The sequence below is a fragment of the Acomys minous genome (genome assembly GCF_964271855.1).
Source record: "Acomys minous genome assembly, chromosome: 19".
Classification (NCBI taxonomy): Eukaryota; Metazoa; Chordata; class Mammalia; order Rodentia; family Muridae; genus Acomys; species Acomys minous.
Genome location: NC_140499.1, coordinates 7014477 through 7041150, shown reverse-complemented (window position 1 = coordinate 7041150; position 26674 = coordinate 7014477). Strand labels below are relative to the sequence as shown.

At 43.6% G+C, this 26674-nt stretch overlaps 1 protein-coding gene across 3 annotated transcripts in view; it reads right to left on the bottom strand.

The window, feature by feature from the left end:
* Positions 1–26674, bottom strand: part of SPATA16 (spermatogenesis associated 16) — a 324224-nt gene that overhangs the window by 19730 nt on the left and 277820 nt on the right. For all 3 annotated transcript variants that reach the window (XM_084769323.1, XM_084769325.1, XM_084769324.1), the window contains 2 exons: positions 20924–21088; positions 18036–18119 (listed from right to left, as the gene is read on the bottom strand). In XM_084769323.1, coding sequence (XP_084625449.1) covers positions 18036–18119; positions 20924–21088 — 249 coding nt within the window. The remainder of the gene's footprint in view (positions 1–18035; positions 18120–20923; positions 21089–26674) is intronic.

Below are 26674 nucleotides of genomic sequence, written 5' to 3'. Positions count from 1 at the left end.
AGATTTCCTAATTTTGTGGAATACAAGATTTGAAGTCAGACCTAATGATTCTTTGTACTTCTTCAGTGTCTGTTGTTATGTCTCCTTTTCATTTCTGATTTTGTTAGTTCGGGTACTGTCTGCCTTTTAGTTAGTTTGGCTAAGGGTTTGTCTATCCTGCTGTTCTTGTCAGAGAACCTGCTCTTGGTTTCATTGATTCTTTGTACTCTTTGCTTTGTTTCTAATTTATTGATTTCAGTCCTGAGTTTGATTATTTCCTGCCCTCTACTGTTGCGTGTGCTTGCTTCCTCTTTCTTTCTAAAGCTTTCAGGTGACTTATTAAGTTACTAGTATGAAACATCTCCAATTTCTTTATGAAAACACTTAGTGCTTTCTTTTTAGCACTGCTTTCATTGTGTGCCATAAGTTTGGGTATGTTGTGCCTTAATTTTCATTGCATTTTAGAAAATCTTTTATTTCTTTATTCCTCCTCTGACCCTGTGGTCATTGAGCAGGGAGTTTTTAAGTTTCCATGCATGTATAGGCCTTTTGTTATTTCTGTTGTTGAAGTCCAGCTTCAATCCATGGTGATCTGATTAAGTACAATGGCTTAATTCAATTTTTTTGTATAGGTTGAGGTTTGCTTTCTTTTCCCTTGCTGCTTTTAATATTTTTTTCTTTGTTCTGTAGATTTAGTGTTTTGATTATTATGTGGCAGGAGGAATTACTTTTCTGGTCCAATCTATTTGGTGTTGTGAGAGCCTTTTATATGTTTAAAGGCATCACATTCTTAGGTTGGGAATTTTTTCTTCTATGATTTCCTTAAAAATATTTTCTGGTCCTTGGAGTTTGGAATCTTCTCTTTCTTCTATTCTTATTATTCTTAGGTTTTGTGTTTTCATGATGTCCTTGATTTCTTGGATATTTTGTGTTAGGGACCTTTTTGATTTAATATTTAATATTTTCTTTGATATATATATATACATATACATATGTATACATACATACATATACATGTATATGTCTATACATTTCTTCAGTTGTATCTTCTATGACCAAGATTCCCTCCTCTATCTCTTGTATTTTGCTGGTGATGCTTACCTCTGTGGTTCCCGTTCATTTCTCTAGGTTTTCCATCTCCAGGATTTTCTTGGTTTGTGTTTTCTTTATTGATTCAATTTCCATTTTCAGGTCTTGAAGTGTTTTATAAATTTCCTTCATCTATTTGATTGTATTTTCCTGTATTTCTTTGACTGATTTATTCATTTCCTCTCTAAATGCCTGTAACATCTTCATAAGCATTGACTTAAGGTCATTTCCCCATGTTTCAGTCACATAGGATATCCAGTGTTTGCTGAAGGTTCTGGTATAACCACATTGCCCTGTTTTTTTGTTGATTTTGTTCATACACTGGCTTTTAGCCATCTGGTTGTCCCTGGCATTGGATGTTTGTTCCCAGAACATGCTGGGTTTCTCAGGGGTACTGGAGGAGTCCTAGGTCATGAGATGGGGGCTGAATCTTCTCCCATAGCCTACAGCTCTCCTGTGCTGGTCATGTCCCAGTTGGTTCAATAGGCAGGGAGTTAGAGTATTAGGGTGTGGTTTATTAACCTGTGTGAGCCATTGGGGTCCTACGGATCTCCTCAAGTCAGCCAGCAGAGCCATGAACCATAGGGTGGATCTGCACATCTCCAGAGCCCAGAGTAGTCCCCAGGATGGGGGAGGGCAGTCAGGAAGTCCGAGGTGGCAGCATGTGTGTGTGTATGTGGGGGTAGTTAGGAAGTCCAAGGTGGCAGCATGTGTGTCTGGTAGTTGGGAACCCCTATGCTTTCCGAGGGAACTCGAACAGACACTGGTGCTTTGGAATCAGCAGCATGGAGGCTTGCTCACCTAGTAGACACTGATACTCAGACTTGGCTGGATGTCACCATCTTGTACCAGGACCCTTTATGTTCCTCTTGTCCATATGGTCTCCACAGGGAGATCAGTAGAACCATGGAGCAGAGGGTGAGACCTTGTCCCTGTTATCTGGCAGCCGTTCTCTGGGAGGCAGGAGCAATCTGGTCTGATGCTAGAGCCTTGCATTTCTGGAACTTAGGACTTGTGCCTGTGTAGGGGGAAGGTGCCAAGGTGTTGCGAGCCCAGGGCTGTGTGTGGCTCTTGGATCCGGGAGATGACCATGGGGTTCCTTGGAACTCCGTGCCTCCAGCCCACAGGATGCCTCTTCTTGTCTGGGGAACACAGAAGCTGGTGTTCTTGAGTCAGCAGCTAGGTCACTCACTCAGTCTACAGTCTCTCATTTTTGCTACTCAGATATGGCATGTACTGGGCACCGCCATCTTTCAAGTTCATTGTTTTTTAGTCGTAGTTTTGCTTGTTGTTTTTTCTTTTTCTTTTTCTTCCTCAATTTTATTAACTTTTTTTTTCATTTAGAAGATTCTTTCAGGCATTCTTTTAGGGTAGGCCTGCAGCTGAAAATTGTATGGATTCTTCATCTGAGTGTCTTATCTTTATTCTCATTCTGGAGACTTATTCCTCTGGGCATTTGCTCTGCAGGTAGAAAATACTTTTCTTCCAACAGCTGAGAAGTACTGTTCCAGTTACTTCCGGCCTCTGAGTTTTCCTATGGAAAAGCCCCTGACAGTTGAGTTGTTTTTTCTCACCTGTAACGTACCATCCCTCCAAAGCCATGGTTCTCAATGTGTGAGTTGCGACTCTTTCACAGGGATCATTTAAGGCCATCAGAAAATACAGGCTTCTGCATTATGATTCATAACAGTAGCAAAATTACAGTTAGGAAGTAGCAACAAAAATAATTTTATGGATGGTTTGTACACGAGGAACTGTATTAAAGGGTCACAGCGTTAGCAAGCTCTAAGGCTGCTCTAAGGCTTCTTGTCTTTAGTTTCCAGGAATTTGACAAGTACATATCATGGTGTAAATGGCTTTGAATTTATTTTTATTTTTAAAGGAAAACAGAACAGCCGGATTGATACAGTTTATCACATGCAAATAACTGTATTAAAAGAAAACCTGGGACAAATATATAATCACCCATCTCACAAGCTAATGACTGAAAAGAATAACCTAAAAGAAAATAGGTCAATGTTATCTTAGTGGGGGAATTTTCTCCACCTCTGGCAGATGCTTCCACACCTTGTCCCATGTCCCTTTGTTCTCACAGCACCCAGGCTTTCGGGAGAGCATCTTTCCTTATGCAGCCCCAGCCTTGGTTTTCATCTGCAACAGGAGTAATTTTCAGTATGTCAGGCAAAACCAGACATCAGCTCCTGGAAGCATGCAGGTGTGCTCCAGCTGTGCTACTCATCAGCTCTTTGTGTGAGTGTGATGGTGCACGTCAAGTTCATCTCCTCCGTCACTGTGAGGTCCTCAGTGGGGAGACAGAGATGCCTCAGTGGGGACAAAGTTCTACTGTGGCCTCCTCCTCTTTGGTCCTGCTACAAATGTGAAGGTGTGAAGGGAATGGTAGGCCCTGCGCTTCCAGAGTACCATGCTGCACTCTCTTGGATTTAATTGTTCATGCTTGTTCAAGTTCCTATTTTCCTCTCCTCCATTTCCTTCTCTTCTACGCCTTCTTTTCTTCCTCCTCCTCCTCTTTCTCCTCTTCCTCCTTTCTTCTCCTTCATTTCCTTTTCCTCCTCTTCCTTCTTCTCCTCTTCCTCCTCCTTCTCCTCCACTTCTTTCTCCTTCATTTCCTTCTCCTCTTCCTCCTTCTTCTCCTTCACCTTCTTTCTTCTCCACTTTGGGGAATGAATGCAGGGCTTTGTGCACACCAAGCAAGCACTCCATAATTAAGCTCTATCTCCATCCCTCAACTTCTTTAACTTAAAGATTTTTTTTCCAAAACTGGGGGACTTATTTTTATTTATTTGTATACATTTTTAGGTTTTTCTCACTCTCATGTCCACCTGACACACTGTTGACACAAACATTAGATTGGCTGTTGTACTCCTCCAGGTCCCAGATGCTCATTCTCTATTCTCTATTCTCTTTCTTTATGGTTCAGACCAAGTTCTTTCTATTGTCCTATTTTTTTCTTCCTGATTCTTTCCTCTGCCCTGTCATTCTGCTCTGTAGCCATGAGGGGTATTTTGTTATGAGACTCTACTTCTTATTTACACTTCCTGGGTTAGCTGTGCTTTTAATTTTTTGATACTGTTGTGGCAGGGGAAAGAAAGATGACTGGCTTGTTACTACCACTTGGGAGAGAAACATAGGTTTCCCAATGAGTACTTGTGAGGTCCCGGGATTGGGCCTTCCCCAGGTTTCAGCTGATGCTGCTCCAGCTTGGAGGGGCAAGACCACGCCCCACGTGGCCTTCATTGATTCTATGATATGTTATAGTTTGTACGCCAAGTCTTTTCTTTCCATTGGTCTTTTGTGTTGAAGGCTTGGTTGTGAGCAGGTGACACTATGAAGAGGTGATAGGGTCATGGGAACTCTTGGGCAGATCCACTGATTAATTCACACAGGGTGGGAAGACGAGGAAATCTTGCTACAGCCTGGTTGGTGAGGGTGAAATTGAAGTCCCTTATTTGGCCCTTGCTGAAGCGGATGGGGTGAGACTAGCATGACTCCTATGTGTTTCACTGATGCAGAGACATTTGTATGCAAGAGATTTCTTTCTTTCTTTCTTTCTTTCTTTTTTTTTTGGCAAGGCCACTCCTTTCCTTGCCTGTTGGAGGGATAGAGTGGGAGAGAGAATGACACAGAGAGAGATTGATTGGGGCTTGTTTTGGCCTAGGCTTGATATTTCTGGGTTATTAGTTTCTTTAGTTTTGAGGGTGGAACACACACACACACACACACACACACACACACACACACACACACACACAATGATTGCATTATCATGTCAATCCCTGGCTTCTAACATCTCTAGTTATGATCCTTTTTTATTTTACCATTTAGATTTAAATTCAATTTTACATACAGTGTCCAGGGATTTTGGTTGTTATGTATGAAGTGAATAGGGCAAATCATAGCTATCCTATATTCTTAGAAGTAGAAATATTGTCATGAGTTTGTAAGACATGATTTTTGACTCCATGGATCCCAGCAAGGTGTAGTTTTGTGTCTTCCATCTGTCTGCCCATGTCTTCGAAACATTTCCCTCACTGTAATAAAGCAAACCTCCTTCATAGACTCAAGGTGCTTCCTAGTCATCAGCAAAACTGGACAGTTAAAATCCTCCTGAATTCCCATCAACTTGACAGGAGATGGGCCTCACTTTACCCTGTCTCTAGGTTAAGATTTCTCCCACTTATAGTCCCAATAATTTTCCTGATAGCCATTTTTTGGTCCTCTCGAGCCTGTTCCAGGAGAAAACTACTTTAAGAGTCCCGGTGTCTTGTCCATTTTTAAGGATGTTGAGGAACACAGAGGTGTTTGAGCGTATTGAATTTATATGTGCTTTAGATTACAGCTTTTATCCCATATCTATGTGCACTGCTTTAAGAAAGTCATAGTCAGGATGATAAATGATCCATACTTTCCTTTAAAATTGGATGAAAAGCCACTTTTGTTTTTGCCCTTCTCCAAAAGATGATAAGTGTACTGTACATGGCCAAATGGCTTGCAAGTCCAACACTTTCAACTCTCTAGGAATCCCAAGTTTTAAACAGAATGCAGTATGTCTATGGCTCATCAATGACATTAGCTGTTGTCCTGTTACTCTCTCTTTTTTAAAAAAAGATTTATTCATTATTTTTAATTATAAATAGGTGTGTCTGCACACAGGTATGTGCACATGAATGCAGGTTCCTATGGAGGCCAGAGGTGTCAGATCCCATGGCCTGGAGTTACAGGTGACTGTGCCCCCTGATTAGGTGCCTGAAACTGAACCTGGGTCCCATGGATGAGCAGCAAGTGTTCTTAACTGCTGAGACATCTCACTTTGAAAATCTTTTGCAAAGATGAAAACACTAATAGGGTTAGAGTGAAAGAAGCACTTCCGGTTTCTGTTCAGTTAGTTCCTTGTATTAGCTGGTGAGTGTGTCAGGCAGGCAGAGAGCTGAGAAAGTAAAGGAGGTAAACACTATGTAGGTTCATGGCCAGACTTGAGGCCATGGTGAAGTTTACAGAGGTTACAACAACATGTGCTTGTTTCTTTTTTTACACTGCTAATTCTGATGACTTACCAGAGATCAGACTGAAGAGCAACTCTCAGTAAGCAAAAAAACATGTCTAGAATGTCAAGTCGTGTTCTAGAATTCCTGAACTTGCAGGAAGATGGAAAACAGTGAACTATGAAAGCAAACAGAAAACAATATGCCCATGGGGGGAGGGCTCATGAAGGGCAACAGCAGGGCAATTCAGGGGAGCGCTGTGGGTGTTGGCATTCAGGATTGGCCATGCAGCTTCCGATGAGCAGTGTAGGTGAGTTTTCAGATGGAAAACAGTTTGTGGTGATGCTCATAATAGTCCCTGATGTTAACCATGTACTCCTTTCAAAAGAGAAATCAAAGCTTCTCTCATTGGCTGTTGCAGAATCTGAGCTTGGAGTAGGCGGCATTGTGCGATCTTTGGCAGCTGTGTTTGTCTTAGCATGACTGTTCCAGCTGGAGATTACAAGGAGGACCTCTGTCTCATTCCAAACCAAACCATGCAGTGCAGACTTGGGATTACTTCCTGTTAGTTTTAGAGTGCTACTTTCCTCATCTTTCAGAGACACACGATGACAGCTGTGTCATAGGGTTGTTGCAATCATTAGATGTTATATTATGATCAAGTGTATGGTACGTGCTGGCATCTGTAATGACCACTGATAATATTTATCATCATCATCAATTTAGCTTGATTTTCTGAAATAAGTTTTGCAAGCATGTCCTGGTTATGATCATTAGCTCAAGCCTGTTTCAATCCATCTAAGACAGTGGGCTGGATAATGGTATTTTGCTAGGTTCACTGGATTGGCAGCAAGCTAGCTATGTCAACCCCTAGATAAAATCCTGTTTAGAAATGACCACGCTCCTGGGTACGTGCTCCTTAGATGAGGGCCTCAGGAGGGTCAGATTTCTGCTGCAGAAATGTCCTGTCAAATAAAGTTTTAGAAGACACTATCTTCAGCCAACCAAGGATGTAAAAGAGCTTCCCCATTTTGGAGGCAAAGTCAAGCATCGGCAGGAAATGAGCACCAAGAGAGCGCTGCCAGAGACTGAGAAAATGTGAACACTGACTGTCTCTAATGGCGTTACCGAGATACGGGAGGCCTGGCCTCTCCCTGTCTCTCTCTTCTCATTCCAGCTACCATGATCAACACACATCCTCTGCTTTGCTGCTACCCTGATCAACTCAATTGTCTTGTGGCCGAAGCAACAGAGCTAAGTGCCCATGGGCTAAGACCTCTGAAATGGCGAGCTCAAACGAAGCTGCTGTGTCTTGTCGGAGTCGTGGGAAGTTGGCCGGTGCAACAACGTGACTCCAAAGTTTGTCTCTCTAGCCAAGGAGAGAAGATGTTGGTTTTAGTCACAGCCAGATTTCACCATCTATTTCCTGTAGCTTTCCCTATTCCATAGGGTAGTCATAGTGTCATTGTCCAAAAGTCCAGCTTTTGATGAAAACCATGAGCTTCTACAGGGCTTCAGGGAAGCAGCTTGCCTAGAGAGCCTTGGTGGAAAACTACAGATGTAGAATCTGTTTCTCTCTTACTGCAGTGATCCTGAGGGTTTTTGGTCTTGTCTTTCCTGCTTGTGCCTGGAATAATCCCTTCCCTTCCCATCGCGGCTAGTGACAAGAGCACTTAGGTTTCCTACATGATCTGCATGAGGCTCCGGACAGAACTGCTTAGCAGTGCTCAGAGCTCACACCATAAAGGAATGTGGGGATATGCTAATGAGGATAGTCATAACAGGAAGTTGCAAGATTCACAGTCAAATTGCAATAAATCTATGGAGACTCTTTAAAGAACGAGACACACAGGAAAAGCCTGATTGCTGAAAAAAACTGCTTTGTAAATGAACGGCACCACTGCTGAGTCTCGGAAAAGACACGAACATGCTCAAAATGCCTAACCCAGCATGCATTAGTCAGACCCGTTAACTGGCTGAGGAGTGATGGGACCACGTGGGTGATCTCAGAGGAACCTCTGGAAGGATTCAGGCTTGAATGCTGATGTGGAAAGTAAATAAAATGCTGCAGTTTGCTCTTCTCTCTCCTCAACCAACTGCCCCTGCCCCCCCTCCCACTCTGTATTCATTTGCCTCTGCTCTGCCTACACCGAGTCTTCAACAGAATTGAGTTGCTGGGTCACATCATCCATCATATGCTCATCTTTAAGGGCCCAGCGAGGACACCTATGAATGCCATTTCTGTGTGATGACAAGGGGTATGCTGTGTAAGTGAAGGCTATGAGATAAAAAAGGAATATAAAAATGTAAATCATTTTGAGTCCATTCATATGGATGTCTGAGGACACGCATGTATTCTGTGTGTTGGATTCCCTGACGTTCGCTGCATTTTGTAATACTAGATGAATTTTAAAGTGGTCTTCCTACTTTAAAACCACTTTTCATGAAAACGCACAGGTCTGAGGTTATGCTTGAGGAAACGTCTCTCACTGTTTCTAAAATATCAAAGTATATACTCTCGTTTAGTCTCAGACGAGCGATCCAGAGACAAAAGGATAAAATAATATGGCAAAGCAGGTTAACTCTGATCTCCTTACTGAGGCATTAGGCTTTGTGACACAGAAAGAAGGATGTTTCCTTGTGAATGGTTTAACTCTTGGATGTGTAATGAGAAGAAATCAGATGTGCTAACATAATATTTAGCGTCATTTTTGCACTCCTCCTGTTTCTCTGGTTAGACCCCTTTATCAAACCTCAGTGGAGGGGGTGGTTAAGATCGCATATTGCCTATGTCAGGTGACCCACAAAATGCCTCTAATTCTAGCTCCAGAGGAATATGATGATCATTCTGGCCTGTGTGGGCACCTGCATTCATGTGCACAGACCCGCAGAGACACACATATATATCCATAATGAAAAATTGCAGGACCTAAAAGTGCAATGGGTCTGGACACACTGGGTTTCTCAGAAGGTGCTGAATTGTTCAATAATGTCTCATGGTGGAAAACTACACACAAAAGGTGGGGGATCCTGTACAAGATAGTGAATTAGCTAATGAAATTACTTATTTAGCATGTGTATGATGTATGTGTGTATATGTGTGCTTGTTTGTATGTATAAATACTGGTACAGAGGTCAGAGGATAACTTGGAGTGTTGGTCCTTGACTTACAAAAATCTGTTTTTTTTTCTTCTGTTTGTTTATTTTGAGAATGTGTTTGTCAGGCCCAAGAGCTTCTAGGGATTCTCTTTTTCCACCTTCCATCTCTTCTTAAGTTCACTGGGGTTATGGGTATGTGCTACAATGCCCAGCTATACATGGGCTCTGGGGATTTGAACTCAGATCTTCATGCTTGCATAGAAAGCAGTTTACACACTGGACTATCTCTCTAGCTCCAAAGTCAATTAATTATAATGTTAGGCTAAAAAAAAAAAATCTTAGTGGCTTCTTTAGCTTAGGTTGAAGGAATCTGAGAACTGAAGACAATTAGGTGAGTGTGTAGCCAAATTACCCCACACTTGGCCTCACACTGAATGTGAACACACTGTGGAACACACTTGGGCATCTTCAGGTATCATATATTCTTGGCTTCCATTCTGGAGATTTGAGGACCCAAAGTCAGCTCAAGCCATAGCTTGTGTTACTTACTGGTTATGTGACTTGGGCAATGAACTAGATTTCTCTGTTTAATAAATTATAATTTTTACCAGGTGAAGATTAATGAGTTGGTATATATAAACAAGTTGAATGTCGCATAATAAGAACTCAGCAAATGCTTTTATTCTTCAAGTTTTGGTGGTTTGCCATTCAAGAGATATATTTATCCAGAGGTGGGGGAAGGTTTAGATTGTTCTAGCCCAATATCCTTATTTTACAGGGAAGGAAACTGAGGCCCAGGGAACGAAAATGATATCATGCCCTAATTTGTGACAGGTTTAGTTTGCTGCCAGATTACTAGGTCAGAGTGTGTGATGGTTGATCTTCATTTTCAACTCAATGGATTTATAGCTGCTTAGGAGACACACTCCTCAGTCAGTCTAGGAAGGTGTGTCCAGGGGGATGTAGTTGAGAAGAATCACTCCATGGAACCTGGTACTGGACTGAGAGAGAACCAGCTGGGACATCACTGTTCTTCTCCCTGCTCTCTGACTGTGACACAATGTGACTAAGCATCTTCCCTGCCAGGGTGGGCCGTGTTCTCTACTGTGAGCCCCAACCAACCCTGTCCCTTAAGTCGCTCCAATCACAACTACAAAAGAGGGTAAGGAGTGCAGGATGTTTTGTTTATTTTACAGCACTGTCTCTCTTTAAATGCTTTGCCATTCTGAGTAGAAGACAAAAGCTCACTGTGGCCCCCACTCAGGCTTAAGGCTTAAACTCCCAATTTCTCCCCTGGACCACTGTAATAGCCTTTCTTTGCATAGTGTTTTGAAAGACAACGCCCTCACAGGGTCCTTTACATAAAAACTGGTCTGCAGTTAGAGCTGTAGGAGAAGGATTAGGAGGTGTGGTCTTGCGAGGAGATGTGTCGCTAAGGGGTGGCTTTGAGGTTTTAAAAGCTCATGGACTCCCAGTCAGCACTCTCTGCCCCTCTCTCTGCCTCGTACTAGTGGGAAAGGACATACACCCTCAGCCAGTGCACCAGCACCGCGCCTGCCTGCTGCGGAAGGTCATAGACTCACGCCCGAAACTGTAAGCATCCCCGTAAACCCTTTCTTCTGTAAGGTGCCTTGGCCATGGCGCTCATCACAGCAGCAGAAAAGCAACTAAGATATATCGCTTTCCTTTGCCCCTTCGACCTCTCACCCTAGCAGCTTTGTTTTTACTTTTTTTTAAACCAACTGTATTTGTTTTTATAAAACATTCTACCTTCCTTCACATCATATCTCAGGATTCATTCATTACATGGTAGCTATCGTGCTGCCCTTGTAGGGCGCCCCCTACCGGAGGGTCTCACACTTGCTGCTTCCTTTACAAAAATGAGTTCTACCCAGTGTCTGCCGATTCGCTTCCGTATGTGGTACCTTTCATTTTCCTGTCACGTTGCTATTCCTCCACTGTTTTGTCCTATAACATATTTATTTTCAGGTTTGTCTGTGCCTATGTCAGTAGGGTACAGATGGTAGGAGGGCACTGACTTTTTAAAAACTGCATGAGTCTCGAATGTCTATTACAATGCCTAACACAGATGGGAAGCCACGTGAATTTTTTGCTGTTCATATGAATGAGGAAGATGTCCGTGGGACCTTAGGCATATTTAAAACAGACTGGTTCCTCGGGTGCTATTGGTATAGAATAAAACTAAGCAGTGTTGATACTCTCAGCCACACTGTGGATGAGACTTTCCAACGTAAGAAAACGCTTGCTATTTTATTAAATGTGACTTGCCTAGTTTTCTATCTGCACCACTAAACCAACACGAATGTATCTTAATATTGAGTTAATTACTTGAAAGAACTACTCCACAGAGCCAGTCTCCAACCACCATCACTATTCTACAACTCTGTGAAGAACATATTTTGATCCTAGTGAGTCAAGGCAAAGCACAGTTGTTTCGGTGAAGACAAAAACACAGACAGGAGGTCAGCGCCCATGAACGAGATTGCAGCGCGATGAGTTTTTTTTAATAGACCTATAACAACGTGGAGCCCAGGAAACCGTGTGAGGTAATGGGGATTCTGACAGACCCTTTAACTATGTAGAACGAGCAGCTTCTGCTATAATTCTGCTGCTTCAGATGAAAATTTCAAGTGTTTTCATTAGGTACAACAGCTGTTTCGATTACAGATAACAGATCTCAGAGGTGGTGATGCTGATGTCAACTTCCAGTGAGCTCAGAACACAGTGTAGCTTGTACAATTAGTTTTTTTTAATTATTTTTTTTCCTGCACACACAAATTAACTCTGTAGCAGTAAAAGGAAATTACTTACTTGCTACTGGAATTGTCTGAGAGTGATACCATCATCCTTTGTAGAGTCACATTAGCCAAATTAAAAGCCCTTGGGAAAAATTTGGCACCCTGTTCTTCCCCATTCACATCTTCCTAAAGATCTCTCAGGAGCTTCTATATAGAAAGCCATGATCATTACCAGGGCTTTTAATTTGAAAAGACTGGCTGCCCATCAGTGAGTCTTTCCAGACACCCATTGGTTGGGTGTGTGGTGCACGGGTCAGTTGTGTTGTAATTTCGGGAGGCTTTGACTTGATGGTCTGCCTGACTCCTGCTTGCTTGAAGGTGTGTTTTCCAGTCCAGGATACAGAGCCACCCTGCTGCTGTGCCTTGTCTCTGAGATTGTCACCACCATCTCCTTGGCAGCGACTTCTATTCGTCTATCTATTTATGCCTAGGCTGGCCTGTGACTGCTTATGTCAGCACAGTATGACAGAAGTTGACATAGAAAGAAGGCAACTCTGAAAGACTGAATGTTTTCACCTGTTCTCCTGGAATCCAGTGAGACACTGCTTTAAAGCCTATTTCAGAAAGGAGACCTCCATCCAGGCCAGTGTCTCAGCTGACCAGTGTCAGCTGTCTGCCATGTGAGGCACATTTACAGATGTTAGACACGTTCACGCAAGCCATAAGATTGAAGCAGGTGGGAGAAATTCCCAGAACCACCTGGTAGCGTCTCGGCAGTGTATGGATCTGAGAGACAACAATGGTTTCTAAAAAAATCACTGCACTTAGTAGTTTGTTACACAGCACAGATAACTGAAGGAGGGACACAGTAAGAAGCCAGTTAAATGCGCCCTAAACATAGGCGCCACAAGCAGCAGCTTACAGCCAAGCGCAATAAATATTCTCAAAAGGTGCAGAAAGATATTAATTTTTCTTCTATCGTTTTTTTGGCCTGACCCTAGGATTTAATCTCTGGGTGGTGGCTCTTAATGTTGGGATTTGTAAATATTTGCTCAATGGATGTAAGGATTTCTGGGATGTGTAACTATTGTAAACCGGAGTACAGCAACATTTTCCTTCATACGGCTGGATAATAAATAGTTTTCACTTGGTGAGTGATTACACTGGCCACGTTGACCCAGACCACACATAAACGAAAGGCACGGCTTTAAGCAATACACTTTACTAACAGAAGCATGTGGTATGCTGAATGTGACCTGCAGCGTGTAGTCTGCTGATCCCTGTTCTAAGCAGTTATGTTGTAGAGCCAGTAGAAACCATTGGTAATGTTGCTGAGTCTGAGGTATTGAATTTCCTTAACCTGCAGCTCTAAGTCTTTCAGCGAACCCCATTCTCCTTCGAGGGTTCCTCTTTCATAGTTTGAAGTGCGCCCTCCACAATCCTCTTCCCTTTGTACATACTCTTTCTTAGCAGTTTCAGCCACTCACATGACTTACTATTAATGGCCAAGACTTGGAAACGTACATTTCTATCCAGTCCTCTCTCCTCCTTCTCATCCCTTTTTCTTCTTCTCATTCCTCGTCACCTTCATTCAGTATTAATTCAGAACTCCAGGCTCCACATTTCCCCTTGTGTATCTTGACACACCCAGGTTCAATGCACTCTTTTATAAACCTGAATCCTCTCTGCTCCAAATTCAGTCTTCTATGGTCAGTTGATACTAGGGCTGGGTCTCTACAAATCTTACCTCTCATTTGCCAGCGGTTAGTCTCTGTCAACAGGGGAACTGAAGAGAACAATGTGCTTGTCCCTTCCTCTCTTCTTGTCTTCTGCGAGCATCTCTGCAGAAAAGCCATCTCCAGTACAGAAACACATACTGCTCTACAATCTAGTCCCCTGTCACCCAGCCCCCGGCCATTTCCTTTCCCTCCAAGACCACTGGACTTAGCACTTCACAGTATCAGGATAGTGTATTGGCCTTAAAGACATGTGGTCAGCTCGTCTGGAATATTTCTTTGACTTCAGAGACCCAGGAGTGACAGAACAACACCTTCCAATAGAGTTTGGGCTTGACGGGTTTTGGATCCAATTTTCTTAAGAGTTAGTCACCCCAGCCTCTTCCCTTGGATCCTCAGCTTACAGAATGGTACTGATTTCTCTTTCTCTTTTTCATCTTCTTATTCAACAACTTCATTACTCATTTGAAAAATTACATGATTACCCCAATCTCTCCTCTTTCCCCCTCTCTCCTCCTCCTCCTCCTTCTTCTTCTCTCTCTCTCTCTCTCTCTCTCTCTCTCTCTCTCTCTCTCTCTCTCTCTCCCACCCCCTGTGTACAATCATGTGCTATGTGTATGCACATGTGTGGAGGACAGAGGACATTTTTTAGGAGTCAGTTCTTTCTTTCTACCATGTAGCTCTCTGGAATTGAACTCATGTTGTTGGCCTGGGCAGCAACTCCAATGACCTCCTATATTAAATTCTCATTCAGCTGTTTAGTGTGGTTACACTTCCCTCCTGGCTACACTGTAAAGCAGTTTATATTCTTAGCCAAAAGCCATACCTGAAGAAGTTTACTTATTCATTTGTTTTTGGTAAGTGGCACCAGAAGCCTCTCTCTCTCTAGCTCCTGCCTCATTGCTCAAGCAACTATCTTCATGGCATTCTTTATTTTTCCTTATGTGTAAGTGTTTTGCCTGCATATGTGCATGGTGTGGTTTGAATGGGAATGGTCTCACAAGCTCAAATATTTGAATACTTGGAACCCAGTTGGCGGAACTGCTGGGGGAGGGTTAGGAGGTCTATGTTCGGGAGAGGAGGTGTATCACTGGGGTGTATTAGTCCAGGTTCTCTGGAGTAACAGAACTTATACAATGAACCTACACACACACACACACACACACACACACACTCTCTCTCTCTCTCTCTCTCTCTCTCTCTCTCACGTACACACACATACATACACACATACACACATAGACACACACATAGACACACACACACATACATACATACACACACATAGACACACATACACACACATAGACACACATAGGCACACATACACACGTACATACACACACATAGACACACATAGACACACACATAGACACACATAGACACACATACACACACATACAGACACATAGACACATATATACACACACACACATATGTAAAGGGCTTTACTAGAATGATTTACAGTCTGTGGTCCATCTAATCCAACAATGGCTGGCTATGACTGGAAAGTCCAAAATCCAGTAGTTGCTTGGTCCATGAGGCGGGTGTCTCAGCTGGTCTTCAGTCTCTGCTGGAATCCCAAAGAAGTAGGCGCCGGTGGTGGTGAAGGAATGGACTTGCTAGCAAGGCAAGGGCAAGCAGGCAAAGAGCAAAAGCATCCTTCTTCCCTGTTCTTATATAGGTTTCCAGAAGAAGGCATGGCTCAGATCAGATCTGAATTGAAGATCTGGGTTAAAGTTGTGTCTTCTCACCTCAAAGAGCTGAATTAATTGTAGGTCTTCTCACTTGAAATTAAGCAGAAATCCCTCCCAGGTGGGTTCTGTCCTCTACATGTAGGTTGTAGTTAATTCCAGATGTAGTCAAGTTGACAACCAAGAACAGCCATCACACTGAGGCAGACACTGAGGTTTCAAAAGATGTGTGCAATTTTCAGTATGCTTTCTGTTGTCTGTTTGTGGATTAAGATGTGAGCTCTCAGCTGCTGTTCCAACTCCTGCCTGCCTGTTTGCTGCCATGTTTCTTGCTGTGGTGGTGATGAAATTTTCTCCTTCTAGGACCATAAGCCCCAAATAAAGTCTTCCATAAGGTGCTGTGGTAATTTGAGTGAGAATGGTCCTATATAGGCTCGTATGTTTGAATGCTTGGTCCCTAGTTATTAGTGGAACTGTTTGAGAAGGATTAGGAGGTGTGGCCATGTTGGAGGAGGTGTGTCACTGGGATTAGGCTCTATGGCTTTAGAAGTCCATGATAGACCTAGAAGTTCTCTGCCCACCTGCAGATCAGCACCATGCTTGCCTGCCTGCCACCATGCTTCCTGCTCTGATGATCATGGACTTGCACTCTGAAAATGTAAGCAATCTTCCAATTAAACACTTTCTCTTATAAGTTGCCTTGGTCATGGTGTTTCATGATGATTTATTTGTGTTCTTGGTGCATGCTTTTTACTCTTGAAAAGTTCGTGTGTATGTGTGTGTGTGTGTGTGTGTGTGTCTAGGCCAGAGGACAACCTTGGGTGCCATTTTTTCATATGCCATTCACCCTTTGCAGGCAAGGTCTTTCACTGACTGAAACTCACTGTTTCAGCTAGATTGGCTGGCCACTGAGTCCCAGGGATCTGCCTGTTTCCACCTCCTCTGCTCTGGGATGACACCACAAATGGCTTTAAAAAAATTTAATGTGTGATCTGGGAATTGAGCTAATGTCTACATGTTCAAGCATTTTACCAACCAAAGTGTCTTCCCACTTCCCATCTTCCCTTTCACCTGGGCAATGACCACTAATCATTAGAAGTTATAGCAGCACCACATTCATATTTCTTCTGCTCTCCTGGACCAGGCTGTTCTCGTCTGTTTCCACACGTTATGAAAACATGTTGTTCACACCTATTTAGTAGGCATGCTGCTTCTGTCTAGCAAGGAATCCATTATAGCTAATATCCTTTCTGTTATGATGGACACTCAAGCATCTACCGATTCTGCTCGTTTTGTTTACCACGTATACAAAACTTTGTATAGTTTTGAGTTGATCTCAGAGCTCATGTGCCTCCTCTGATTCACCAGAGTCCCTTCAGGTTGGGTGCCATCTTTGAGATCAAAGCCTTCTTTACTTTGTCCCTTTCATGTTTCCTGATCTTGGGATCCACAAGGGGACCAGGACAATTGGAATGTGCTACCTAGAGGTGAACTGGAGGTGAGCACCAACACTTACGCTTTCAGACAGTCTTAACCAGAAGTCTCTTGAGTACCTGGGGTCAAGTTGTCATTCCCGTTAAATGTTACCTTGAGCACCAGCAAGTGGTCATTATGTTTCTCTGTGGGAAAGACCATCAGCTTTGTCACAGGTAAAAGCAGTCTTGGCAGGGCTTTACCCTTGGGCACCCCATGGATGAACCCTTGTGATAGACTGAGTGGAGCCATCCTGGGCCTGGAATTAAGGAAGCAGACCTGGGGACTCCACCTGGACTATTGTCTTTCTAATCGACCCTCAATGAGAGAAAGAGACCACCCTTTGCTCAGGCAGGCGGAGAGGAGAGAGCTGCAGCAGGTTCAGACCAGGCTTGAGCGCACGTGGATCAGCAAACAGGCTGGACCAGCACTCAGGCCAGAGACACCTAAGGACCCGTCCCGTGGAATGGATACCAAAAGGTTCACTCTTTTTCCCTCTTGTGTAAGCTAGTTGGGTTGTATAATAAAGTTTAATTGTTAAGAAACAGAGCCTACACTTCTCCCCAACCAGAACCACCAATGTGCAAGATTCCAGAGCTTGAGATGGGATGTAGCCATTGTCTCCCAAGGGAGTGACAAAACCACAAACACAAACACAAGCAAAAGACAAACAAGTAGTTGAGGAATCAATGAAAATTCGAAGGAAGTGGGTTTTTAAAATCATTCAAGTCAGGCAGTGGTGTTATACACTTTTAATCCCAGCACTCGGGAGGCAGAGGCATGTGGATCTCTTTGAGTTCGAAGCCAATCTGGTCTACAGAGTGAGTTCCAGGAAAGCCAGGGCTGCATGCCAAATATATATATATATAACATACAAACATACCAATATATTATATATTTATAACATATGAATATATATTTACAAATAATGAAGCAGTTCACGTAAGCAGAAAAGGAAGGGGAGCATGCTCAGGAAGGGTGCTGGGTACCATGACTGCAGCACTCGGGTACAGATGAAACAAACCCATCACTGGTCTTGGCTATGTTTGTAGTTCTTTCCACTGCGTCTGCTTTACAGAGGAAGCAGACCAAAAATAACCCCAGGGACTTCTCTCATTTCTTTCTTATCTTCTAAACAGATTTGACTCAAGGTGGACATTTTCTCTGAGGATAAGATATATTTCCCCCCTCAGCTCAGAGTTTTACCTTTTGGATTGTATTCCACACACGCTCTTTATTACTCTTTCCTCCTTCAAGGGCGTCCATGGCGTCTGCCATTAGCGACTGCAGCTGTGATACCAAGATAAAAATTATCAGCATGGAATTCACACAGAAATAACTTCTCTAAATACACAGATTAAAACCTAATTAAAAAATCATTTGTACGCTGATGATTTTATTACTCATATTTTCCATAGTGAGCGCTGCCACCTCGCCTCTGCTCCAGCCACTACTGGGTATTGCTGTGCGCATAAAATACTGAAACAATGGAAAGATTCTCCCTCAGAATTTGTAGGAAGCATATAGGTTTTAATGTAGTAAGTGTTGATGCTTTGTTAAAAAACAGATTTGGGCTGTAAAGAATGAAGGCTGCAGTCGATTCTCTCAGGAAATGGCATGTAGTACATGAATGCGCTTTAGTGTTGTCTCCTGAGGCTAATGTATCATAATTCTAGGCGTCATGAAAAAGCTCTCCAGAGGACCATACTCAAACTGTGCTGTTTTATTGCCTCTTAAAACAATCTCGTTCATTTAAACTCTTTTATTATTGTTAAAAAAATTGAACTAACTATTTTTTCTTCTGCTTTTTTAAAAGGCCCCTTTGAAACAGCACACATCACCTACCAAAAAGCCATTTGCTCTATTGCAGTTGAAAATCATGTGATGGGCTAAGAGTGCTGGTGCCTGTCCGCCATTACGGAACATGATTGGAGGAGGCAGAGGATTGGGAGCTCCAGACCAGCCTCAAGGAGTGCTGAGTGAAACTTCATCTCACAGGAAATGGACAAAAATGTCAAAGCACCGTCATAGCAGTGTGGAGGCCGAGGCAGGAGGATTCCTAGTTCAAAGCGCCACTGAGCCAGATAGGGAGACCCTATTTCAGAATGTGTGGGCTGCCTTGGAGCAGATGATGCTCAAAGCTTAACGTTTAGACAATGTTTCTGGTGCCACAGAGCTTAATCAGGAATCAGAGAGCAGAGACACTCAGGGGGCCTCTGGGGAACAACCACTGTTTTCCTAGTGGCCTACGAGGGCAGGTTAGACTTACTCCCTAAGGTTGACCCATACTTGGAAGCTGGAAAGTAAACCCTTTCACATAAAGTGAAGAAAGATACAGACTGTTCAAATGCCTCTGCTGGTCTGCATCTCTGTTTCTCTCAATCTGTCTATCTAGCGACCATTCAGTCATTTATCCATTTCTCTTACTAAATTTTGGGGATGTGTAAAAATACCCAAATCCCATTTTATAAAGTATAAGCTACTGAAGAAATTGTATACCCAGAAGGTATGTCAACGATGTTGGTTTAAGCGTTTTGTGCTTGTTTTGAAATCTTAAGCCCTGGGGTAGGGAATTCTCACAGGTGTGTGGCTCAGGAGACGTAAAGCAGAGAATTCGTCTTCATTTTTTCACTTAAATCTTGAGTGTGCTTTTTAGGAAGACAGGACCAACGTTTTGCTTTCCAAATTAACATTTTCTTTGCTGCTCTTACCTTGGGGAAGCTTCAATCATCTAAAGTTGGTTGTATTACTCCCTTTGAAAGCATCACAAGTACCAAACTATTGAAAGCCTCCTGAACGGCAGGATGAGCACATAGCCTTTTCAAAGGTGTTCTTCCAACCACCATAGTGGGCCAGACAACATTATTAGCAGTTTTGACTAATACATTTCTTGAAAAACAGGCTTATTTTATGGGACTCATCTTTAGTATGCTTGGCATTATTTCTGGACTGTTTCATATGCTTACTTTGAAGAGCAGTATTTATTTAATACACTCTTTAAAAAGTCTAGATAAATATTATAAATACGGGAAGTTCATTTCTTCGTCACATCTGGCAAAGCTCAAAGGAGGGTTCTTTTAGTTATCTGAAATTACAGGTAATCAGTTTGGGCTGTTCTCATCCTTGTGCTGTGAATTCAATTCAAGTCTATAATTAGTTTTAGCTCCTCTCAATTAGAGCTTCAAAGTAAAGAGGCCTGCCCAGTGACACGTTAGGCTCTCCAGACCTCTCCTTGAATGGGCAGCACACTGTTCAATAATTACTTTTCAAATGAGGTGGTACGATTTCTAATATTAATTATGACTATAACACACACATGTTTGAAGATTGTTCTAAGCTACTCCTTTAAGTAGTTTCTGACTGGGGTTGTATCAGAACGAAGTGTGTGGCTTTCTGAATGTGTTTAGTTAAAACTTGCGCGCGCGCGCGCGCTTGCGCGCGCGCGCGCGCACACACACACACACACACACACACACACACACACACACACACACACGCTTTTCTTGCAGCTGCGAGGGGCCTAAACTTGATCCTTAAACAGTAAGTTAAAGGAAAGAAGCAGCTGAGCATGGCAATCAGCGCTTGTCACCCCAGGGCTGGGAAAATGGAGATGGGCAGATCCCTGAGGCTCCATGGCTAGGCCAGGCTACCCTACTTAGTGAGCTCTGGACCAGTGAGAAATCCTGTTAAAAAAAAAAACAGATGGTGGTAGGTGCCTGAGCAAAGACAAGACAGCTAAGGTTGTCCTGTGGCCTACACACACACACACTTTCATTTTAATTTAAATGAAAAGTTTTTATATGTATATATGTATATAAATAATTAGGCCTTTCCTATGTTTTTACATATTCCAAAGTTTTGGCTATATATGAAAAAAAAAAAAGAAAAAGAAAAAAGGAAAGAAGGAAAGAAAAGGGAAAGTAGTCAAATAGATCCAGACTGCTGCTATCTTCTGGTGTCCTCATTTGAATGCTGTATGAGGGCTGGCGTCTCCCTTCAGACTGCATTTATTACCACAAGCCTTTTCAGCCCCTATCAGTCTTCTGTTGGCTCAGGGCCCGTGAAAGCTTAAACAAAGAGAAACAAATACTTACCAATTCTGCCTCCTGTTGACTGATGTCCTGGAGATAAGGGACGGTTGCCAGCTCTGCCATTGCTTGATTGATCACCTGGGCCTGCTCCTTCACTCTTTGCAGCTGGCTGAGGAGGCTGGCATAGTGCAGCTTCTCCACCACTCCTGCACATGCGTGGAAGTTTCCCTGGTCTCCCAGTGAAAAAAGAATGTTTCAGAACAAGAGCACAGAAACAGACCCCTCTGACTGAAGCCAAGTCAGGGTTGGCCAAAACAAACGGTTCCATCCATCCATCTGTCCGTCCATCCATCCATCCATCTACTTCCCTTCCTACCATCTATCTATACTGAGTATCATCATGTAGGCCTGGCTACTTTGACAAGGCTGGCCTTGACTTCACAGAGATCCATCTATCTCTGCTGGGATTGAAGGCATATACCATCAGACCAGACTCATTTACATCTTTTGCACACAACATCCAGTACAAGGGCATGTTTCCTCCTATCGCTTCAGAAGTGGTCTCCACATTTCCTCAAAAAGGTGGATGTACGTGAAAGGCAGCCCTTAGCAGCTCTACTAAGATGGCTGTTCCAATTGCCCTGTATTAGGGATGTAGGCTGCTGTGAAAAATCAGGATTGAAGTTTTACCTGGGCTTTCCTAGTTGTCCCCTCACAGGCCTGTGACCTCCTCTAGGTGACTTTATTTACATTATCAAAGCATCATACCAACTAAGAGTTTACCTGTTATCTTGTTTATGTCCAAGACAATTTTTATGCAAGTTGAATAAATAGTCTGCCCTTATTGATAGTTGTTTCTGGGGTCGTTTGTACACTGGCTGTGTTCTAACACCACTTACTCTAGATCCTAGGGTTACCTCGACAGCTGACATGATCCATCTTGTGATAGATTGCAACTGTAAAGTGCTTCCCCCTCATGAATATATGTGTACTTCTGGTTTTCCTAGGACAGGGTGGCCGTCCTGTGTATTTGCCACTGCCAGGCACAGAAGAGAAGTCACCACCTTCTCTACAAAGTCAAATACAGACTGTCATGTTCGACAACAGAGATGGAGGTTATAACAAAATCCCCAGGTTTCTCTTCAGGAAAGATACATGGGGTGGGGCACATCATGGTCAGAATCCAAAGTCTTGAGTGTTTACTGGGTTCTGAGGGTGTTTGGCAGGTAGAGCTCAAAAGATCACAACTGATGAGCAGTATCCTTCATGCAAGACTTCAGGACCGGCTACAGCAGGGCCTTTGGGCTTGCTTGCTAAGCAGACGCTCAGCAGTGCCCTCACTTCTCCCAGGGACTCCCTGGACTTGCTGCATATCCCTAGAAATAAGGATTTTATGGGCATCTGCCCAAATATCCAGACATCTGGCCCAGGAGTTTAGATGACACCAACAGCCTTTAGCTTAGTATCTGGTAGGGACTCTTTTTGTTTGTTAATTTGTATCAAATGATTGCCTAGAAGGAGACCTGGGATTTTGTCCCAAAAGAAATGTTTCTCTAAGAGAAAAAAGAGATCATCTGAACTTCAACTTGAAATTAGAAAGCGATGCTCTGAAATGTCACGCCAGCGTTGTGACTGACAGCAGGCCCGAGAAGCTGGCATTTTCCTAGAAATCTGAGAAATGAGCAAAGTTAGGCAGACCTGCCTCCTTTTGGCTTTATTTCTCCCCGATCTCCACCTATGTCATCCAAATGACGTCTTCCATTTTTGTTTACTGTTTCTGATTAGTTAGTTGTATGAAAATCTAGGAACTTCTAAGACTGATGATTTCACACGGTGGGTTTGAGATCCCTCGGCTGAACTGACGAAACAGCTAGCTGTGTGCTATGTGTCCCTGATCAACGGCATTTTGTCAAGCAGAGAAAAGCAAACCGAAGGAGAAACAGTTTTCTTTCTGGAGAACAATTGCTTCCTTTGTCCTTCGTAAAAGAAACAATGGGGCTAGTTGTAGGGAGCTGCTGTAGTGACTCAACTTCAGAGAACAGAATCGACTGCAGCTTGCTCGGGAACGTAATCTATTAGTGTAATTTTCCAAAACATCAGGAAAATAAAAATAGTTGAAGGCAACAGTGCTTTGTTAGCCTGATTGCCGGATGCATAACAAAACAGGAAGTGCTCCATATGAATGAGACCCCGGGAAGGAATCTGTGTGTCTGCTAATAGTCACCCGGCCCTCCCTTCCCCACAACCAAATGCAAGCTGGCCATCAGGAAGCTATAGATCAGTGTTGTGTCTATGCAGGACGAGGGCTTTTGAAAGAGTGAGTGGAAAACGATAAACATCAATATCTCATGTCAGCAGGGGCGTTTTAATGTGGCTTCTGTAAGACAAATCAAGGAAATAGTGGAAAATGAAGGAATTAGGGTAAACCTCCAGTGCTAGCAAAGGGAATTGGCTCTCTCTCTGCAAGACCTTAGGAGTCACCAAATGGCCCCTTAGCTTCTGGAGAGAGGGTGATAAAGTGGCCAAGATTGAAGCTAAAACCTCACCTGGGTGCAATGAAGGTTAGGCAAATAGCAGGTTCCAAGGAAGGCTTCTGGCAGAGAATCGCCTGGATTTAGTAGCAATTATTGATAAATGCTGAGTAAATAAGTGGCACTGTATAATGCTATGGAAGGCAAAGTCCAATGTTTGGAGTGTATTTCCATTTGGCATAACATATAGAAACATGACTTGCAAATAGAGTGGGTAGGAAGCATATACTGTTGTTCACTTCAAATGTGCATATGTAAACAGTTTTAAATTCTCTGTCTAGAAGAAATAAAAGGTAAGATTAGCGAGGTCTTAAAACATGGTCAGTTAGGTCATTTTCAATACATCACCCTGTGAAGAAAGCTTCATGTATGGCCAGAGATTTTATGATTTGAATTCTTAAGAGAAACTAGCCAGGGAGCACAGTGTCCAAGGTTCAAGACTGACAGCAGCCAGTGAGGTCCATGAAGGGAAGAGCAGGGCAGCATCAAGGAAACTAAGATACCAGGACTGAAATCTGGAGAACAGGGAGTAAATAACAACAACAACAACAACAACAACAACAACAAAGCCCTTAGAGTAAGGATGCTGGGTGGTGGTAGGCTTGACATTCAGTAGGATTGGAAGCTACCAGGAACACTCTGGAATATTTTAGTTTATAGCTTCTAAAATATCAGAATCATCCTTGTTTACCCATTTGTTGTATGCCTAGAAAAGCCATCTAGGGAGAAGGTAAACTAAGCCTGTGAGAGTGTGAAGGATGTTATACTCGGAAACAAGGAATCGTCTTCGGTCCAGGTCCGCTACCACCTCATGTAAGAGATTAAAACTCATGTTCCCTTGGAGCGTTTCCACAGTTTCCTGATCTATTTTTTGTCCGGAGCCAGCCCAGGGTCATTCAAGGCTAAAAGAATCTACTGGCTGAGGCAAAATTCTGATGCCCCATTCCAAAGCTAAACTTCCTCATTTCAGCCTCTGCATAACTTCCTTATTTCAGCCTCTGCATAACCTCCTCCTTTCGACCTCTGCATAACCTCCTCCTTTCGACCTCTGCAGATGTTGTTTAGCCGGGTTGGCTCGGGACTTTCCAAGAGATAGTTAGCTAAAGTAAGATAGGAATTGTTTCAAGATGAATCACAGGATGTTCCCCTGCTGAGATCACCTGGAGACATTCTCAGACCCCCTACTGCTTGGCTCCTGCTTCCACCCCATATAAGCTTTTGCTTTTGATTCAATAAAGAAGACCTTGATAGGAGTTCTACTTGGTCTCGCCTCCTTCTTTCTCGTCCCATCTTTTCAGGTATGGCTCCCCTCGCGACCCCGTAATTACTGGTCCTGCTGGACGGGACACGTGGCGCCCAACGTGGCCACGAGGTACGAGCCCTCTACCACGACAGAGACCCTTCGTGGAAAATAATTCAGAAACGCCGCGGTCAAGTATCTCGCCGAGGTCAAAAGTACCTCCGATCGTCTCGGGTGCGGGCCTGCCGCTCACAGGACCTCTCCGCACTTAGGTAGGTGTTCATCTCTGTCAATAAGATGGGTAAAAGTCTCTCAAAGGAGGCGCAATTTATTCGCCACCTTAAAAATTGTTTCAGGGAAAGAGGAGTTAGAGTTAAGAAAAAAGACCTTGTAAGTTTTTTCTTGTTTGTTTCCCAAGCCTGTCCTTGGTTTGTCATTGATGGTCCTAATATTAATCCTGATCGTTGGGACCGTGTTCGTCGAGAATTAGACTCCTATTCTTCCCAACATGGTCCTGAGACCATTCCTCTTCAAACTTTTAACTACTGGACTTTAATCAAAGATCTTATCTCTTCTGATGCCCCTGACATTTCTTCCGTGGTTGCTTCAGCTGAGGCCTTCATTCAGCCCTTATCTCGTTCCGCCTCCCTGGCTTCCCTAGAGTCACAGGGCTCTAAGTCGTTACAGCCCCCAAGATCCCCCTGCCCTTCTGTTGTCGTAGACATGGGGGATGACCGTCCCACCTCCAATAAGCCTTTATATCCTTCTCTGTCCAAGCTCTCTCTAGTGGATGATGCCCCCACAGACCAGGGCCCTGCAACCCAGGCTTATCCTGTTGTTAAGACAGCTACCTTAGAAGAAGAGGCCTCTAAGTACCATAACCCAGATTGGCTGCCCCTTCCATGCCCGCCCCCTTATCGGCCCCCTCCTTTTATTGCCCCCGCACTTCAGCCTCACCTTCTCGGTAAATCCTCCTTACATTTGGCTAAACGCAACTTAAAACTACAGATTCAAGACCTTAAAGAGGTTCTTACTCTCCAAAAGGAATACTCTGAACTTTCTATGGAGGTACAATCCCTCCAAGATGCCCTCCGACAAGCTCTTCTACCGCCCATGACAGGGGCCACAATTCAGCGACCCAAGGCCCCCTCAAAAAAACGCCCTGTGCTAGCGTTTCCTGTGATGACCCGGCTTCAAGCCAAAGAGTCTTCTGGCGCCGAGGCCTCTACTGAAGCTTCTCCGCCACAAGGTGACGAAATGGCCGATGATTTAGATGATACTGATGGTAATGGCTCAGATGATGAGGAACAGGGGGGCTCTGACCCTTCCTCTTCAGGCACCAATCCAATTTTTAAGCCCCTAAAATTCAAGATCCTAAAAGAACTCCATAGTGCAGTTAAAAACTATGGGCCCACTGCTCCCTTTACTCTTTCTCTGCTCGATTCTCTTGCCCCCGAGGGCTACCTTGTCCCAGGAGAGTGGCTTAAACTTGGCCAATCGGTCCTCCAGCGTGGACAATATCTACTCTGGAAAGCTGATTTCATGGACCGCTGTCAAGAAACGGCAAAAAATAATCAAAGGAAGTCCACTTCTTCTTCCTGAACTTTCGATAAATTAACAGGGCAGGGCCGCTATTCTTCAGAAACAAGGCAAGCAACATTGCCTCCCGGGCTTCTTGCCCAAGTTAAAATGGCAGCCTTGGGGGCATGGCGTGCTCTACCAGGGAAGGGCTCTCTTACCACCCCGTTAACCAAGGTAGTCCAAGGCCCCCATGAACCTTACAGTGATTTCATTGCACGTCTATTTGAGACCGTGGAGAGGGTCTTGGGGCCAGACGAATCTGAAAATAAGCTTTTAAAACAGCTTGCTTATGAAAATGCTAATGGTGCCTGTAAAACTGCCTTGCGTGGCCACACAAGGGGTAAGGATATTAATGATTATATCAGACTCTGTGCTGATGTTGACCCCTTTGCCCATAAGGTATCCCAAAGTGTACATCTGGCAATAGGAGCCGCCCTCCAAGCGGCCCATTCTGGCCCCCGG